Source organism: Portunus trituberculatus, chromosome 45 (assembly GCF_017591435.1).
Source record: "Portunus trituberculatus isolate SZX2019 chromosome 45, ASM1759143v1, whole genome shotgun sequence".
NCBI classification, from domain to species: Eukaryota; Metazoa; Arthropoda; class Malacostraca; order Decapoda; family Portunidae; genus Portunus; species Portunus trituberculatus.
In genome coordinates this window covers 13,559,842-13,579,841 of record NC_059299.1, presented here as the reverse complement: position 1 = coordinate 13,579,841, position 20,000 = coordinate 13,559,842, and the positions used below count along the sequence as shown (strand labels likewise).

Sequence of the window (20,000 nt, the reverse complement as noted above, 5' to 3'; positions counted from 1 at the left end):
AGTCCAAGGTCTAGGTCGGCGCCCCCACCACCCACACCACGCCCCTACCTCTGCCCAGTCCCTTCCCTCACCTCACCCCTACCACACATGCATTCCACCACCACCTCCACACCACCACCACCACCACCTACACCTCACTGCAAACGATCACACACACACACACACACACACGGCGAGGTAGCGACCAGAGGATTAAATTAGAGGCAATAATAAGCTACTGACGATGCTGCGGTCTTACCAGGAGGAGGAGGAAGAGGAGGAGGAGGAGGAGGAGGAGGAGGAGGAGGAGGAGGAGGAGGAGGAGGAGGAGGACAATGCAGGAGAGGGCATGCACTGGTTTCTCTATCTGCATGAAAACAAACAATTTGGGGCAATCTTAAGGAGGCGATTTGATGTCTGAGGGTGCTCTCTCTCTCTCTCTCTCTCTCTCTCTTACCTGCAGAAAGACCCTTTATTCTTCGTTCTCTCGTTCTCTATTATGCGTCATTCCTCCTCATCCTCCACTTCACCCTTTTCTTCCTCCTCCTTCTCCTCCTCCTCATGCCACCTCCTCCTTCACCGCCCTCCCACATCTACCTCCTGTTTAAATGTGACGCTTGCTAGGAATTCAAACTATCCATCTTCCCATTTCTTCCTTCTCCTTCTCCTCCTGCTCCTCTTCTACCTCTTCCCCATTCAACTACTACTACTACTACTACTACTACTACTACTACTATACTACTACAACTACTACTTCTACTACAACTACCACCTTTCCACAGCTGTAATCTAAAAGTAAGTTGGTTTAATTGACTTCACTACTTTTCGCTACCAAGACCACCACCACCACCACTACTACTACTACTACTACTACTACTACTACTACTACTACTGCCGACGCGGGGAGTCACATCCGGCTAAGACAGCTATCAGGATTAAGATCAGTTTAATGAAGGCGGATAAGTGTAGGGGGAGGGACAAGGGGAGAGAAAGAGAGAAGAGGAGGAAGGGGGAGGGAGAGGAAAGGAAAGTGAGAGAGGGGAGCGAGAACGGGGTAGAGGGATCATATTACACACTCCCTCCCTTCTCTCCCTCCTCCCCTTTCTCCATAGACAGGGGGAGGAAAGGGGTGAGGATGGAAGGGTGGAAGGTCGCCTATCAAGCAGTCTCCATATCACCCTACAGGGAGGGCACCCTTGTCATATCACCCTTGTTAAACCTGCCATTAATACCTGGCTGGGTGCAGGGTGAAGGGTGTACAGTGGAGTGGGGTGGGGGAGGACTATAAGTGTGAGTGATGAGAGAGAGAGAGAGAGAGAGAGAGAGAGAGAGAGAGAGAGAGAGAGAGAGAGAGAGAGAGAGAGAGAGAGAGAGAGAGAGAGAGAGAGTAACGGAGCGTAGTGGAATAAAAACAAGTGGATGATGAGTATATGAAAGGTTAAGGTTGAGGAGGAAGAGACCGAAGAAGAAGACGAGGAGGAGGAATACATAGGAATACATAGGAAAGACGAGTGACAGGAGGCCTTGCGACCTATGACGAGGTCACTCGTTTACTAAACTACATGTACAGAAGCTACATACTTAGTAGGAGGTAAGGATAGAACAGATGGAGGAGGAGGAGGAGGAGGAGGAGGAGGAGGAGGAGGAGGAGGAGGAGGAGGAGGAGGAGGAGGAGGAGGAGGAGGAGGAGGAGGAGGAGGAGGAGGAGGAGGAGGAGGAGGAGGAGGAGGAGGAGGAGGAGGAGGAGGAGGAGGAGGAGGAGGAGGAAGAAGAAGAAGAAGAAGGAGAAGGAGGAGAAGAGGAGGAGGAGGAGGAGAAGAAGAAGAAGAGGAGAAGGAGGAGAAGAAGAAGAAGAAGAAGAAGAAGAAGAAGAAGAAGAAGAAGAAGAAGAAGAAGAAGAAGAAGAAGAAGAAGAAGAAGAAGAAGAAGAAGAAGAAGAAGAAGAAGAAGAAGAAGAAGAAGAAGAAGAAAAGTGGAGTAGTGACACAAATATGCAATGAAAAAAGTAGTAGTAACAGTAGCAGTAGCAGCAGTAGTAGTAATGGTAGTAGTAGCGTAAACACGACCAAACAGCATAGCACGTCAATCATACCACCACACTTTATATGAAAATTATGGTTTATGAAAGGTGGGCAGGTGTGCACGTGGCGACCATCACACACACACACACACACACACACACACACACACACACACACACACACACACACACACACACACACACACACACCGCAGCTGCCCGCTCACCACAACAACCAACCACCTCTCCAGAACCAGAGTGCAGCTGTTCCCGTCACGCTGTTTCCCTTCTCTCTTTCTCCACCTCCCTCCCCTCCTTGCCTCCTTGCCTTGTTGTTTGTCCCTGTGTGTGTTTGTGTGAGCGAGAGCGAGAGAGAGAGAGAGAGAGAGAGAGAGAGAGAGAGAGAGAGAGAGAGAGAGAGAGAGAGAGATACCTGGACACGGAACAAACAGGTATAATTAATGAAAGCACAGGTGAGCAACAAACTGATTCACCTTAAGCACATTTTTCTTGAGAGAGAGAGAGAGAGAGAGAGAGAGAGAGAGAGAGAGAGAGAGAGAGAGAGAGAGAGAGAGAGAGAGAGAGAGAGAGAGAGACCACGGAGGGAGAGCCCAGAGAGGAAGGACCTACAGCTGTCGGCAGGAGAGAGAGAGAGAGAGAGAGAGAGAGAGAGAGAGAGAGAGAGAGAGAGAGAGAGAGAGAGAGAGAGAGAGAGAGAGAGAGAGAGAGAGAGAGAGAGAGAGAAAGTGGCTGGTATACAATAACGACCTTACATATTTACTTCTAGCAAGATAGGGCATGTGATGGAGGCAACACCAGCAGCAGAAGTAGCGCCCTAAGTCTCCCTCTCTCTTCTTCTTCTTCTTCTTCTTCTTCTTCTTCTTCTTCTTCTTCTTCTTCTTCTTCTCCTCCTCCTCCTCCTCCTATGCCTTTTATATATATATATATATATATATATATATATATATATATATATATATATATATATATATATATATATATATATATATATATATATATATATGCAATAATCTTTGTACTTGAGTTTACAATAATGTAATCCTTTGTTTTCTTCTTCTTCTTCTTCTTCTTCTTCTTCTTCTTCTTCTTCTTCTTCTTCTTCCTCCTCCTTTCATTTTCCTTTCATCTCTCCCGTCTTCTTCCTCTTCCATTTTACTTATTATTTTTCTTTTATCTTCATCCACGCCATCTCCTTTAATCTTCTTCCTCCTCCTCCTCCTCCTCCTCCTCTTCCTTCTTCTTTATCCTCTCTGTTTTATCTTCCTGCAAAGCCTTTCTCTTTCTCTATCTATATTTTCCCTGCCTCCTCCTCCTCCTTCTCTTCTTCTTCTTCTTCTTCTTTTTCCTCCTCCTCCTCTTCCCACGCTATATATCTCCTCTTACGCCCATGCATAGGTCTATATAAGGAGTGTGTGTGTGTGTGTGTGTGTGTGTGTGTGTGTGTGTGTGTGTGTGTGTGTGTGTGTGTGTGTGTGTGTGTGTGTAAAAAAATAAATAAATAGCGAAAAGTCTATATGAAATTTTGACCACAATTCATATTTTTTTCTCGCAGTTTTTTTTTTTTTTCTTTCTCTATCAATGCTCTCAAATCTGTAAATGGAGTTGTTCTTTTAAGCGGATTGTGAAGCCTTTAGTAAATCCCAGTATTTGTGATTTATTTTATGGACAAACCTACAGTATTATGAACTTGTGCCTTTTATTTATTTTACTCGTTCATTTATTTATTTGTTAAGTTTTGTTACGATCGGTGGTGGTGGTGGTGGTGGTGGTGGTGGTGGTGGTGGTGGTGCATGAAAGAAGCTGAATGGAAAAAGGTAAATTATTATCATTATTATCAGAAGAAGAAGAAGAAGAAGAAGATGTAGCGTTATCACCATCACCATCACCATCACCATCACCACCACCACCACCACCACCCAACCCAACCCAACCCAACTTAACCTAACCACCACCAGCACACCATTGGACAAACAGCACATTTCTCCAAGCCACGCTCTCGACACACACAAGGTCGGGAGGCGAGGGCAGCAAGGTTGTCGGCTGACCTGATCTGCTAACCCTCTCAGCCCCATTCCATCCCCACCGAGCCCCGCCTTCCCCTCTCCTCCCACTGCTCTACTCAACCCAAGAGCCAACCTACGCAACTCAATGTTAACCTGACGTAACCTATCCTTTGTAACCTAACTTTACCCTAACCTAACCCTGCTAAACCTTACTAAAAACTTAATGTAACTTAATCTAGTACTATAAATCAATCAACACAAAGGAAGAGTAACTTAACTGAACGTAAATTAAGCTTGCTAAACCTATCTAAACCTTTTATTTAACCTAACCTAACTTAAAGCTATTCTAACTTTTAACTTAACCTAAGCTAACGTATCCTAACTTGACCTAACCTAACCCAACGTAATGTGTGTTCAGCTGTCTACATCTTGAAAAATAAAACTAACAGTATACTCACCATTTTTATCATTATCATTGGCAACCATCACCATCACTAACCCCTTCACCACATCCAAACATCACCTCCACCACCCCTGCTAACCCGTCACCCCCACCCCCTCCCTGCTCACCCTACACCCCTTCCCCCAAAGACACAGGTAAACAAAAGCAGTGTCTTCTTACCTGCTTTGTCTCCTGCTTCCTCCTCCCTCCCTTTCACTCATTCTCCTCTATCTACCTCCATGTTATCTCCACCTTTCCCTTTCCATTCCTACCTTGCCCTTCCCCTCTACGCCCTCCATCCCTTCCTCCTTCGTTCCTTTCCCTCCTTATTTTACCACATATCCTATCCTCACTCCCCCACCTCTCTGGATTCAAGCTTCCCACTCCCCCGTCAGCTGCTCTTCCCCTTGCCTCCATTTCTATCTAGTGCCGCAGTCTCCCTATAATTAGTTTACTGACTATAAAATTTTATGGTGTATTAAAATCACATTCAAATATCAAGTGATACGATACGATACGATACGTCTCTCTCTCTCTCTCTCTCTCTCTCACCTGCCCCCAACACCGCCGGAGGAGAGGCGCCAGTGCCCGTGAATGGATATTTGTGTTGCAAATTTTCTACCGAGACGGCATGAGGTCAGGGGTGGGCGACCCAGGAGGAGGAGGAGGAGGAGGAGGAGGAGGAGGAGGAGGAGGAGGAGGAGGAGGACTTGTGAGCGTGTGGCCTCGGTCTCACCTCTCACCCACACACACACACACACACACACACACTTACCTGGTCGCCCCCGCACGATCTATGCTAACCCAAACACACACACACACACACACACACACACACACACACACACACACACACACACACACACACACACACACACACACACACACACACACACACACACACACACACACACACACACACACACACACACACACACACACACACACACACACACACACACACACACACACACACACACACACACACACACACACACACACACACATGTAAAGACAAACACACATTACAAAGCAACGATTTATTTACCATCACATGCACAACACATCAAAGGTAACACGAACACTCTCAAAAATTACCATGGAGGAGGAGGAGGAGGAGGAGGAGGAGGAGGAGGAGGAGGAGAAGGAGAAGGAGGAGGAGGAGGAGGAGAAGGAGAAGGAGAAGGAGAAGGAGAAGGAGAAGGAGAGGAGGAGGAGGAGGAGGAGGAGGAGGAGGAGGAGGAGGAGGAGGAGGAGGAGGAGAGAGAGAGAGAGAGAGAGAGAGAGAGAGAGAGAGAGAGAGAGAGAGAGAGAGAGAGAGAGAGAGAGAGAGAGAGAGAGAGAGAGAGAGAGAGAGAGAGAGAGAGAGACTTACACCCAATCATCAATGACTATTACTGTTATCATTATTATTATTATTATTATTATTATTATTATTACTACCACTCAAGTCCTCACCGCCAACAGAATCAGGTGACCATAATGGCTTAAAAAACAGGGAGAAGCAAACAAAATTAAAATTCCTGACCGGCCCGGGGTGTTTACGTCATTGTGCTGGTCTTCCTTCCCCATTCCCCCACCTCCTCCTCCTCCTCCTCCTCCTCCAAGCTCGTGATGTGGTCCACGTCAGCCAACAAGAAAAGTTACAATAATATCAATAAAATGGTGGGAACGAAAGAGGAGGAGGAGGAGGAGGAGGAGGAGGAGGAGGAGGAGGAGGAGGAGGAGGAGGAGGAGGAAAAAGTTTAGAGGGAGAGTCGCTAAACTTTCTAAAACCACTCAAGCTGAAGGAACACAGGTCGTCATCGTCTTCTTCTTCTTCTTCTTCTTTTCTTCCTCCTCCTCCTCCTCCTCCTCCTAAACTCCACTCCTCCACCCAGTGTGACGGAAAGGTGGAAGGACTCACTCTGAACAGCAACAGGTAGCAAACATGTACGAGAGAGAGAGAGAGAGAGAGAGAGAGAGAGAGAGAGAGAGAGAGAGAGAGAGAGAGAGAGAGAGAGAGAGAGAGAGAGAGAGAGAGAGAGAGTCAGTCACGTCTTCACCGGCTAGACTCATCTTCAGACATTTTTTTTTATTTTTTACCCATCACTCCTTTTTTGGACTCCACTCCCCACCCCCCATGGACTCCCCCTCCCCATGACCAGCCTCCCCTCCCATGGTAAGCTACTGTAGTTAACCTAAAGACCAACACACATTAAAACATTCACTTCACATTCAAAACCTACAGCTCTCTCTCTCTCTCTCTCTCTCTCTCTCTCTCTCTGTGTGTCACGATTCCCACCGCCCACGACAGCCGCCCACGCCGCCCAAACACAGGCTCGCCCATTACGGCTATCGCTGCTATCACACTTTCACTAGCGTTTCACAGACCTCCAACCGCGAGAGAGAGAGAGAGAGAGAGAGAGAGAGAGAGAGAGAGAGAGAGAGAGAGAGTGTGTGTGTGTGTGTGTGTGTGTGTGTGTGTGTGTGTGTGTGTGTGTGTGTGTGTGTGTGTGTGTGTGTGTGACCTGGGGTAGAGTGGGGGTGTGTACTTGTAACTCGAACCCGCCCATTGCCTTCCTAACTCTCCTGTATTAGGTGCTGGTGGACACCCGGGGCGTGCTGGTGCTGCTCATTGTGGTGGTGGTGGTGGTAGTGGTCGTGGTGGCGGCGGTGGTAGTAGTGGTGGTTATTTCTTACGTCCTACTTATAGTGTGGATATTATTTATTCTCTCTCTCTCTCTCTCTCTCTTCTTATCTAATCAGTGATAGCTAAAGTCCTATATTTTTTTGCTCCCATAAATTTACATAGACAAACTGTGAATGAGTTTTGATAGTGATGATAAAAGGAAGGAAGGAAGGAAGGAAGGAAGGAAGGAAGAGATGTAGAGGAAGGAGTAAAGAAAAGGAAGGAAGAAGGAACATTTGAGAAGGAAGGAAAATAGATGGATAGGAAGGAAGGAAGGAAACAGGAAGGAAGAGAGGATGGAGAAGGGAAGAAGGAAATGAAGAGGTAGGAAGGAAAAAGGAAGGAAGGAAGGAAGGAAGGAAGGAAGAAAGGAAGGAAGGAAAAAATAAGAAACTATACAGAAAAAAACAAAAGAAGGAATAGATGAACGATGAAGGAGACAAGAAAAAGAAAGGAAGTAAAGAAGGAAGGGTGGAAGAAAACAAAGAAGAAAAACAATAAATAGCATAATTGAGAAGGGAAAAAATGCGCCAAAACAAATGAGAGAGAGGAGAAAATGAAGGACTAGGAGTTAGTGAAGGAGAGAAAGAGAAGGAGTGGGATGAGAGAGAGAGAGAGAGAGAGAGAGAGAGAGAGAGAGAGAGAGAGAGAGAGAGAGAGAGAGAGAGAGAGAGAGAGAGAGAGAGAGAGAGAGAGAAGGGAGAGTTAAGGAGGGAGAGGAGAGAGTAAAAGAGAGAGTAAGAGGACAAGTGAGAGGCGAGTGACTAAAAACACGGAAAAATTTTAGTGATTGAGGGAGATGACAAAAGGAGAGAGGAGGAGGAGGAGGAGGAGGAGGAGGAGGAGGAGGAGGAGGAGGAGGAGGAGGAGGAGGAGGAGGAATGAGTGAGTGAGGGGAATGAGTGAGCGAGGTGGATGACGAGGTGGGTGAGTGTGGTGGAATGGGGCCAGCTGGTCACTCGCCAGGCAGAGATGGGGTGACCACCCTTACAAACACCTACCTCTCTCTCTCTCTCTCTCTCTCTGAGTCGCGATGACCTTGCTGGCAGGGTAGTGAGAGGTGCAGGAGGACGATGTAAGGATGTGGAGGAGGAGGAGGAGGAGGAGGAGGAGGAGGAGGAGGAGGAGGAGGAGGAGGAGGAGGAGGAGTAACGGGACCAGCTGGCAGGGTGACTCATGACTCCATACTCTTCACCCTTCGACCTTCCTTCACCTCTCCTCCTCCTCCCCCAACGCGCTTTAATCAGTAAGAGAAAGAGAGAGAGAGCCAGGGTGAGAGGGAACACAGCGGTAGGCGGGGAGGGCAGGGTGAGGGTGACGTGTAGGGTGATGGATGAGGGGCGCGGGGTCACCTTCCCCTCTCCTGCCCCCTTCCCTCTCTCCCACGCCAGGTCAGGGTGTCACGTGACCTCGCATGACGTCATCTATTTACATACCATGACGTCAAACACCTCACCTTGAATTGTGCCTCTCTCTCTCTCTCTCTCTCTCTCTCTCTCCATCAGTCAAACTACCCCTCATTTCCTCCTTCCCTTCCTCCCTCTTCCGAAAATGAGCAGCATTTCGAGCATTTCCGGTCGAGGAGGAGGAGGAGGAGGAGGAGGAGGAGGAGGAGGAGGAGGAGGAGGAAGAGGAGGAGGAGGAGGAGGAAAAACAGGGAGCCAGATGTAGAGGAAAGTGAGGAAGATAAGAAGGGGTGAAGAGGGCAGAGGGAAGGAAGAAGGAAGGAAGGAGGAAAGAAAGTGTGAGGGAGTACAAGGAGGAGGAGGAGGAGGAGGAGGAGGAGGAGGAGGAGGAGGAGGAGGAGGAGGAGGAGGAGGAGGCACCCTTGTCTGACCCTAACCATCCCAGGAGTTCAAAATGGAATACTAAGAGACAGGAGCAGACATAACACACAGCCGCCCCCTCCCCCCGCCACCCATCCCCCCTGCCACTACTGTCCTGCTCCCATGGTAACTCTTCACCTACCCCACCCACTACCCCTGCCCTGCCCCCAGCCGCCCCTGCTACATATCGCGTCTGTATCTTGTCCCTGGTTATCCCTGCTGCTCATTACACGTGCTGCTGCTACTACTACTACTACTACTACTACTACTACTACCACCATTACTACTACTACTACTACTACTACTACTACTACTACTAGGAGTATCATGTCTACTATTCTACTTAAATTACTACAGTGATAAACTTAGCTTCTAAATGATAAGTACTACTACTACTACTACTACTACTACTACTACTGTAACTATTACTGGGATATGACTACTAGAAGATTTAACATACTATAACAACTACTACTACTACTACTACTACAACAACAACTACTACTACTAGAGCGATTCCGTTGACTACTATTACTGTCAACACTACTATTACTAAAACTACTAATTCTACCACCATCACCACTACCACCACCACCACCACTACTACTACTACGTCCTCACACCCACACCACCACCACCACCACCTCCCTAACACTGGCCCTTTTGTCCCTGCTTCCTCTAACCTGCTCGGACCTGCTTGCCTCACCCCTCACCCCCAACCCATCCAAGGCGACCCTGCCCACCTCAGCCACTCAAGGACGAGGGGACAAGGACCTCAGACTCCAAGGTCCTACTCGAGCAAGTGGTTGGGTACAGGGATGGGATGATACTTGAGATAGCAGTAGTAGTAGTAGTAGTAGTAGTAATGGTGGTGGTGGTGGTAGATTTTTTCATTATAGTAGTAGTAGTAGTGGTGGTGGTGGTGGTAGATTTTTTCATTATAGTAGTAGTAGTAGTAGTAGTAGTAGTAGTAGTGGTGGTAGTGGTGGTGGTATTTTCTCATTGTTGTTGTAGTAGTAGTAGTAGTAGTAGTAGTAGTAGTAGTAGTAGTAGTAGTAGTAGTAGTAGTAGTAGTAGTAGTAGCATGTCCACTCCAGTCCTAACACGTTTCAAGGATCTGAGGCGAGTTAAGACTTCAAAGACTTCCTCTTCCTCCTCCCTCATCTTCCTCTTTTTACTCCCTCCCTTCCTCCCTCCCTCCCTCCCTCACTCCCTTCCTCCTGCTCCTCCTCCTCCTGATTCACACATCCTTTACTTTGAGTTATTCCCACACAAGGCGATTACAGAGAGAGAGAGAGAGAGAGAGAGAGAGAGAGAGAGAGAGAGAGAGAGAGAGAGAGAGAGAGAGAGAGAGAGAGAGAGAGAGAGAGAGAGAGAGATATTAGGGAGATGGCTTCCCTCACAATACATTTTTAGCTTCCTTATATAAACATTACTGGTTCAACTTATCCAGCTCTACTCGAGAACACACACACACACACACACACACACACACACACACACACACACACACACACACACACACACCCTGTGAACTCTTAAGAAACAAAAAGATAAGAGGGACAGAAAAAAAGAGCAGGACGGGAGGGAAGAAGGGAAGATGGGATAAGGAGAGACAGAGACAGAGGGACTAAAAAAAGGGAAAAAGGAAAGGAAAAAGAGGAGAGGAAATATCAAGAACGAATGAATGAAACCAGGATGAAGGGAAAAAAAGAAAAAAAAAAAAAAAAAAACACATACACACAAAGAAAGGGGAAGAAGTAGAGGAAATACGAGAAAAGAAGAGCTCTTAAATTTTGCAGGAGACATGAAAGGAAGATAGACACAAGGATATAAGAGAGAGAGAGAGAGAGAGAGAGAGAGAGAGAGAGAGAGAGAGAGAGAGAGAGAGAGAGAGAGAGAGAGAGAGAGAAAAGGAATTGGGAGGAAGTTAAAAAAAAGATAAAAGAAAAAAAATAGGAGCGACATGCCAGGAATAATGAATGAAAAAATATAAATACACCAAGAATAAATAGAGAGAAGTGAAGAGAACACGGAGGGAGGGAGGCAGAGAGAGAGAGGAGAGATGAAAGGAAAAAATAAAATCCACAGTTGCAGAAACGTGAATAAAGAAGAGAAAAGAGACAGATGGGTGCAGAATTCACGAGAGCAAAAGAGGAGAGGGAGAAGAGGAAAAAGGAAGAGAGAAACAGACAAAACAAGCAGGGAGGCAGGCAGGAGGCAGGAGGCAGGCAGGAGGCAGGAGGCAAGAGGCAGGTTCTCTCCCTATCTCCTCGAGGCAATGGTACGCAGCTGCCTCGCCGCCAACCATTCACCAGGCAGCTAGCGACCTCTACACAAATATTTATAAGCGACCTTCTCTTCATCAGGCGGCGTGGGGCGTGGGCTTGTGGGTCGGTCAAAACGTACGTGTACACGCCTCCAAGGGAAAAATGACACCAGGGAAACACGTTAAAGCGGAAAGATGAATGTGAGGGCAATCGCTAGGAGTGTGTGTGTGTGTGTGTGTGTGTGTGTGTGTGTGTGTGTGTGTGTGTGTGTGTGTGTGTGTGTGTGTGTGTGTGTGTGTGTTGTGTCTCGTCTCGCCGCGTTGCTCCTCTTTTGATATCCGTTCGGTGTGTGTTTTATGGCGTCATGTACGTGCGTGTGTGTGTGAGTGCAAACCAGGCGAATGAAACGCTCAAGAGAAGAAGAGAGAAAGGTGGAAGAAAGACAGGAAAAAAAGGTTAAATATATGTAAAGTTGGCGGGGTTTGTGGTGGACTGAAATAAATGTGTTCGTGTCACGGTGTACAGCAGGGGAATAACTTGGGACCAAGGTTGTTTCAGCGCCGCCACGCACTGCTCTCTCCTGCCGTGCCTACACCCGCGGTCCACACTGAAGGAAGGAGGGAGGGAAGGTGGGGACGTAAAGAGAGAGGGAAGAAGGGAGGGAAAGCGGCCTGAAAACTCATCTTTACTCCCTAAACCAAAACATGCCCTCACTTCAAGATCCTCATTACGGAGTGATCCCCGAGCCAGCTACACCTCCCATCCACCCAACGCGGAGCCCCCGTCCAGCCCCCCGCTACTCGTACTTAGCAACACTACCTTCCCCGTAGCCATCACACCCAATCAGGACACACGCACACACACACACACACACACACACACACACACACACACAGCCATACCACACCCAGGGCAGGTCCACCTCACTCTTCACAAGCCGCTGGCAGCACCCATGCGTGGCAGCCGAGCCAGACAGAGACGCCGCCAGTCCGCTACAAAACACCCGCAGTCCCCAGACACGCCTCCTCCTGTACCCTACCTCCTTGTCGCCCCTCCCTCCACCCCGGCCCCTCCGCACCCCCGTACATTAAGCACCGCCGCCACTCGCCTCAACGTTCCTCCTTTGAACACACCCACATACACACTTTTTTTTTTTCACACCCACGATTTTAGTGCGAGACAAAACTACCGTGTCATTTCAGGATTATGGAGATGCTGGCGGTAGCGGCGACGCTGGGCTCCTGCCGCGCTTGCACCTCGTCAACCTTCCCCTTCCCCTCACCACACACCCGGCGGCTCCCGGGCAGCAGACGACGCGGTATTTCGACTGTGATTCGTCTGGAGGGTTCGGGGCCACGTCAAGGTTCAGGGACGGCCGGCAAAGGGGGCCAAGTCACGTCTATAATTGAGGCTCAGGCTTGAAATACTCGAGAGGAGGAGGAGGAGGAGGAAGAGGAGGAGAAGATTGAGAATGTCAACTCTAACGGATGAGGGACGTGAGGAGCTGGCCGTCACCAACGTCGCCTACTGCAGGAAGCACAATGAGTCTCGATTTAAATGTTGAGACAGTTCCACCCCCTGCTGGTCCAGGGCGGCAGGCACCCCACTGACACCCCTTCATAATCTCAAACACCGCCGAGCCTCCTGCATGCAGACTACTGCAGGAGGCGCAGCACGAGCCGTACTTGTGCCTTGCGTATCAGACAGCAAGTCGTGGAGTGGACAGTGAGTGATGGCCCGAGGCGTGTGGGACAGGCTGGCGAGTGGACAAGTGGCGCGACCCACGTGCAGCATAACAGGGCGTGCCACCGTGACGCGGCCGCTCCACACCATTTGGTCACCGTGCACAGGACCGCCCAGTGCCAGATGAACGAACGGTGGCGGCGGCGAGCGGAGGCTGTGGCCACTGTGTTGCTAGTCCAGCTCCACTTATAGCTTGGCAAGGCGCCGCGGGTCTTGGCTTCAATACGGCAAGGGTAACGTCGCCCCGACCCGCCACCCTGTTGTCCAGGCCGCTCCTCTCGCCCACCCTTGGCCCTGACTGCTGCCCACCACGTCCGGGATGACCGCCAGGGGCAGGGCGATGCCCTGCTGGTCCCGTGAGTGCCTGGGCCCACGCAAGCGGCGCCAATGGCGTGAAACACGACGAAGCAGCCCTGCCGGAGAGCCAGACGTCGGAAGTTGGACCAGATGCTAATAAAAGACCAGCCACGCTAAACGTTTCCTCGGTATGCAAGGCGAGGCGCGGTGCGGTAACGCGACCCGACATGCACATCAGTACATCGGTGCCTCCCCCACCGGGTCACGGCGCGCCGGGAGCGTCCCTTGCGGCGCTGGCGACGGGTTTCCATTCCAACCGATGACGTGGTGGAAGTGCTTTTGGCCAGAGGGCTCGAGGCAGCCGTGACCCCGTCCGCCCGCCCTGCTTGGAAGTAGGATCTGGCCCCTGGTCCCAGTGCGGCTGCCGCCCACGGGGAGGCGCCTTGAGACAAAGGCAGCGGGGAGAGGGAAGCCGCCGGAAGCAGGCTGTCGGTGGGGGATCGGGTTACTCGGGGCACGGGAGGGGAAGTGACCGAGGGGACACGCCACCTTCCGCCTCCGTAGCCGCCCCACCCTCGGGGCGGGTAGGTAAATTGCCTCTAAGGGAGCGGAGTGGCGGCGCTGCGGCCGCCGGCAGGAGTGAGTGGCGCACCTGCACCACGTCCATCACTGATTGGCTGGAGGGAGGTGGCTGGAGCCGTGGCGATTGGCCCAGGTGCTGTGGGCGGCGAGTGTTACGGACGGGCGCGCATGGCCAGCCACGGGCGGAGCCCCCAGGGCCTGCCGACCCCACCACCGTGACGGACCGCCACCTGTCGCCGTCACGCTCACGTATACCACGCCCGCACGCGCTCACAACGCCCTCTTAGAACGCCCTCACCTAGTAAACTGCAGTAAATCACAGAAACCCTTCGCCCTGAGGGCCTGAGGGGCGTGGTGCGTCCCGGCACAACACGAATGCTGGGGAGGGGAACACGCCGCCACACACGCAGGCAGGAACCACCCGGCAACATCCTCGTCCCAAAGGCCCTCAGTGGTGGCGTGGCAGCCAGGGGGCGTGAGGAGCTGTGCCTGTGTCCTCAGCGGCCCAGGAAATCGATTTGTGCCCGTGAACCTCAGAGGCAGAGGGAGGCAGGGAGGTGAGGGGGCGGCAGGCAACCCCAGGCTCCGGGCCAGAATAAATTGTCTCCCTCCATCAACTAGCAGCAGCAGCACCACCCCCTACGATCGGCGGGGAGGCGGGGGCGTGGTGGATGCGGAGAGGTGACGGGCGTTGCATCTCCCCGCACCACCACAGCAAGCACTGCAGGGAGGCACGCCGCCTGTACGTGGAGGACACGCGCCGATCACAATTTAAATGAGAGCTACACAAGTAAGGTGACGATGACCACGACGACAACAACGCAACAACACGAACAAAAACAACAATGAGCACTTCGATCCCCGCATCTCACTCTCAAACCAAAGAAAACATAATTAATAACACAGAGCGATGCCAGTGAATGGCTCCGTGACTCCCCCTCGTGAATCTAATCAAGTGGGTGACAAGGTGAGGTGGGCCCAGCCAGGTGTTGAAACCATCGCCCCTTCCCTCCCCTCTTCCCTTAGGCCGCGTGAAACACCTGCCCTTCCTACCTTGGCCTGCGTCCCCTTGCTGCCTGGGGAAGGGGAGGCAGGGAGGGACCGAGCAGGAACAGGATCGATATGTGGTGGTGGTGAGGGTTGTGGAGGAGAGCCGTCCCCGCCGTCACCATCACTGTCATCACCACATTTATTTTATTCTCGACTGCCAATCTTGCTGAACACACACACACACACACACACACGAGTATGCCCACAAACATGACTGCAGACTGACAAATAGAAAGCATATTGAGTACTCTCTCTCTCTCTCTCTCTCTCTCTCTCTCTCTCTCTCTCTCTCTCTCTCTCTCTCTCTCTCACATACACACAGACACACACACGAGAACCGGTGGTAACAGTACTGTACATACATGCTACCCTTGGCGCTCACCTCGCCCCTTTCTTTACCCCTTGACCTTGTGTTGGATAGGAATTCCTCTGCCCGAGACGCAGCGCCGCGCGTGACATCCAGGTTATCACAGTTTACTTTCCCCAGGTTCCCATTTATCGACCAGCCCGAAAGGCAGAATCAACAGATGGGTGGGCTGGGCGTGGGCTGGCCGACGATTGTCCGCACCCAGACAGGAACCGCGGCCTCAAAATATCAAAATTCGCCAGTAAGTGTATCTACCACTGCACTGTGAAAACGTTGACTGCATCCCGGAGGTAAGACGACAGATAAAGAGATAACTTACTGATTACTCTCTCTCTCTCTCTCTCTCTCTCTCTCTCTCTCTCTCTCTCTCTCTCTCTCTCTCTCTCTCTCTCTCTCTGAGACACACACGGGAGCGCTGCCTAAAGGGTTATAAAAGCGTCTGGTGTTATCGCGTCGCCGTGACTCACGACACTTGACTTCCCTTCACTTTGCTGCTCGTGGGAATCCGGATTGTTTTTATTGTTTGCCAAGCATGTCAATTCATCTTGTAAGTGACAGGAATAAAAGGTGATTATTTCCCCGTTCATATATCTGTCATGGAGGTATGCCTGACACACACACACACACACACACACACACACACACACACACACACACACACACACACACACACACACACACACACACACACACGATGGAGACAGTGTCCGCCTGAGTATCAGGAGTGTTTTTGTGTAGAACCGAGTCAGCGGGAGTCAGGGCGTGGCAGGGAGGGGGCGGTGAGTGAAGGGAGGGACAGCGGGAAATGAAGAAGGAAGAGGAGGGAGGAGGAAAGGAAAGGATGAAGAGGGGAGGGGAAGGGAAGGAAGGGAGGGGAGGGGAAGGAAAGGAAAGGAAGGGAAGGGAGGGGAGGGGAAGGAAAGGAAAGGAAGAGAAGGGAAGGGAAGGGAAAAGGGTCTGGTTAATACCCGAAGGTCGGCATGTTTTTACCAAAGGGGATCGTCACTGCCGATGTCCTCCCGGCGCCCGCAACGAGCGAAGGGAGGAGATCGCCAGGAGACAAAGAGGCGAGCGGCGGCGGCTGGCCGGGCGTGAGGGAAGGCTAAACACAGTAAAGTAACGTGGCTTACTAACCTGTGAACCTGGCTAGGGCGGCGACTAGTAGTAGGAGCACGGTGAGTATCGAAGGGGGCGAGGGCAGGCCGCCGCTTCTCCACCTGCGCGCGGGTGTGGAGGCGGCGGCGGGGGTTTTGGTAGTGGAGGTGTTAAGTGTGGTAGTGTAGGTTGGGGTTGAGGTGGAGGTGGTGGAGATGGGCGGCGTGGGCGTGGAGGGAGCGGGGCAGTAGCACTGGTGGGCAGGAGGCACACACGCCCCGCCCCAGGTGTCCATATTGATACAGTCCTCACACTGCCCACACTGACACCCGCCCCGCCGCCATCGCCACCGAGGCCCCGGACCCCGACATCGGCACGGCTCTTCCTCCCTCTGGTATTGCTGGTGTTGCTGTTGCTGCTGCTGCACCCTCGCCTTCTGCTGGGTCCTGCAGGGGCCCATGCACCCCTCACAACACGTGGAGTGCTGCTGCTGCTGCTGCTGCTGCTGCTGGGCACCTCGTCTGTCGTCCTCGGCGTCGTCCACACTGCATCGTCGCCAACAACCTAAAACATGAAGAACGTGTTGTCAGAATCCGGCAGAGACAAGACACAGGGGGAAGGGAGGGATGGGAGGTGCCATCTCAGATGATGGGTGTGCAGCTCCCGACCTCTCCACCTCCCGTGGGCGGCCACAGGTGCTGCTCCGTCTGCCGCTGACGGCACTGCACTTGCACCAACCTTGTACCACCCCGCCTAGTTGAGGCGCCACTCCAAAATAGCGGCGGCTGGCTCGTGCCCGGCTGACGTCACTCTCACACACCCTCGGCTGCGGCACCGCCAGTAAACACCCACCCTGTCACCCGTGCCCCCGCCCACCGCCGGGGAAAACTGGTCCCAGTGATGCGAGGCTGAACACTGGACTCTGGGTAACGGTGGCTGCGAGGGGCGGGGGTGTGGGGGCGAGGGACGAGAGGTGGCGTGGACAGGCCCAGACGGCGTGGCTCCCGGGCCTCGCACAACCGGATCCTGGCGGGCCAGACCCTCAGCCGCCGTGGCCACTGCCTCACCCTGACCCGCAGACACCCGACCCTGATCTCACTGACGGACAGCGACCAGCACTGCTGACGGGGAACGCTCAGCCACCCGAGGAATGCCCCCTGCGATGTCGTACCGCAACCTCCTGACGGTGCCCGCCGCTAAGGCCAGTGAAGGAGGCACGCGGAGATGCTTGGCACCCAGCCTATACCAATATTCCCATTACAACACTACACTAGTGTGTGTGTGTGTGTGTGTGTGTGTGTGTGTGTGTGTGTGTGTGTGTGTGTGTGTGTGTGTGTGTGTGTGTGTGTGTGTGTGTGTGTGTGTGTGTGTGTGTGTGCGTGCACACACACACACACACACACACACACACACACACACACACACACACACACACACACACACACACACGAGAGTATGGGCGAGTGCCTAGCCCACCATGGGCAACCGCACACAACACTCGCCACATTCGCTCATATATTTCTCAGTAAAAAAATAATAAATAAAATAAATAAATAATAAAAAAAATAAATAAAAAGTTTTGCGGTCATGATAACACTGAAAAGATTTCTTCGGTCTTTCTAGTTTGATTATTTCCCCTTTGGTAAGAAAGGCGTCTTTCAAAAAAAAAAAAAAAAAAAAAAAACGTGGCGGGGCGCTGGGTGTGGGGCGAGGGGTGAGGAGGCACGGGGATCTTGTCCCTATACTTGTCCTCTCAATCACAGGAGAGGTTTCAACATCTCCAGGACACCGTTTATGCTCCTGTGCGCTGGCCCCCGCCGCCCACTCCCACCCCGTTGGATGCCACGACCAGGCGCACTGGGAGGGCAGGGGCTGCACCACACCCTGACGAAAGAGGCGTCAGCAGGGACCACGATGAGAATGCTCAAGGCCGTGCCAGGCCTACTGAACACCATGGGAGCGCTGCCTTGCCAGTATGTAGGCCACCGTCACCGGCACCGCCGCCGCCACCACCACCACCACCACCACTACAATGATCACTGCTACAACCATCACCACTACCACCACACCAAATACCCCATCCACCACCAGCAACACTGTCAGCCAGCATACCACCTCCAACATAAACCAACAGCAAAGCACCACCACAGAGCACAAGGCGTCGTGCCACAGAGCCACACACGCAGTAAGTTCTGGGAGGCAATACCAATAAGTCCTCGCAGTAACTTTTGGAGTGGTCACATCACCGTCTTGACGACCACCACCTCCCTTCACCCCTCCTCCCTCCCACACACGTCCATCATGGAACAAGAACAACCTCTCGCTCTCTCCACTATTGGTCTATCTTGGTTTATTTCTATTTCTTTTCTTCACTCTTAAAACAACACAACCATTTCAGCACGCGGTGAGTTCATGTGCCCCTTCAATAATCCAATCGAGGCAGCGTGCGCTGCATGAGAGAGAGAGAGAGAGAGAGAGAGAGAGAGAGAGAGAGAGAGAGAGAGAGAGAGAGAGAGAGAGAGAGAGAGAGAGAGAGAGAGAGTCGTTATTAAAACACTAATGGTCAAGTCTTAAATCCTGATGTGATCACTGAAGCTTACACGCACACACACACACACACACACACACACACACACACACACACACACACACACACACACACACACACACACGTGGGCACCCCAATCACGTACACAGCCTCAAGCGATGGGGAAAATAGCGTTAATCCCCACTCGAGGTCCCTCACTTCAAATTTCCTCCATCCTCCTCTTCCTCCCCATCCTGTCTCCACCTCTTTCTCCCCATCCTGCCTCTTCCTCCTCTTCCTTCTCATTCTGCCTCCTCCTCTTCTTTATATTTTCTACAGATGATGACGACACTGCCTAACCTCCTCTTCCTCCTCTTGCTTCTCTTCCTTTTTTCTCAGACCACACATGCAGAATTATTGCGTGTTAGAGAGAGAGAGAGAGAGAGAGAGAGAGAGAGAGAGAGAGAGAGAGAGAGAGAGAGAGAGAGAGAGAGAGAGAGAGAGAAAAGCAGGCTGCGTGGCCCCCAGAGCTCACTTTCTCTCGCGTGATGGTAGGGTGTGCGTCCCAGCCTGCCTTGGCATTTGACACCGCACCACCGCACACCACTACCACCACCAACACACCGCACCAAACACCACAAACCGCTACCACACCACCACCACCACCAGCACACTACAAGTTCCTACACGTGTCATTCTAATCAACCACACACCATCACATCACCACCACCACACACCAATGACTCCTCCCACACTCTGTCACCACCAATATTGTTTGTTCTATATTCACAGGGGAAAACTAAAGGCACACACACACACACACACACACACACACACACACACACACACACACACACACACACACACACACACACATTTTCACTCTTTACTTGCAGATCAAAAGCGGTGCAGTGGCAACCGACTGTAGGCCAGTAAATAAGAGAGAGAGAGAGAGAGAGAGAGAGAGAGAGAGAGAGAGAGAGAGAGAGAGAGAGAGAGAGAGAGAGAGAGAGAGAGAGAGAGAGTACGGGCTGTCTGGGGTCAACCAACACGGGAAGGACCGCCTCTGACATTTGGGTGATAATTTATGCATCGCGGCGTCAATCG

The 20,000-nt window shown here is 51.6% G+C and overlaps 1 protein-coding gene across 2 annotated transcripts in view; it reads right to left on the bottom strand.

The window, feature by feature from the left end:
• LOC123519330 overlaps window positions 1-20,000 on the bottom strand; it is a 69,674-nt gene that overhangs the window by 32,584 nt on the left and 17,090 nt on the right. For both annotated transcript variants that reach the window (XM_045280552.1, XM_045280551.1), the window contains exon 2: window positions 16,406-16,930. In XM_045280552.1, coding sequence (XP_045136487.1) covers window positions 16,406-16,930 — 525 coding nt within the window. The remainder of the gene's footprint in view (window positions 1-16,405; window positions 16,931-20,000) is intronic.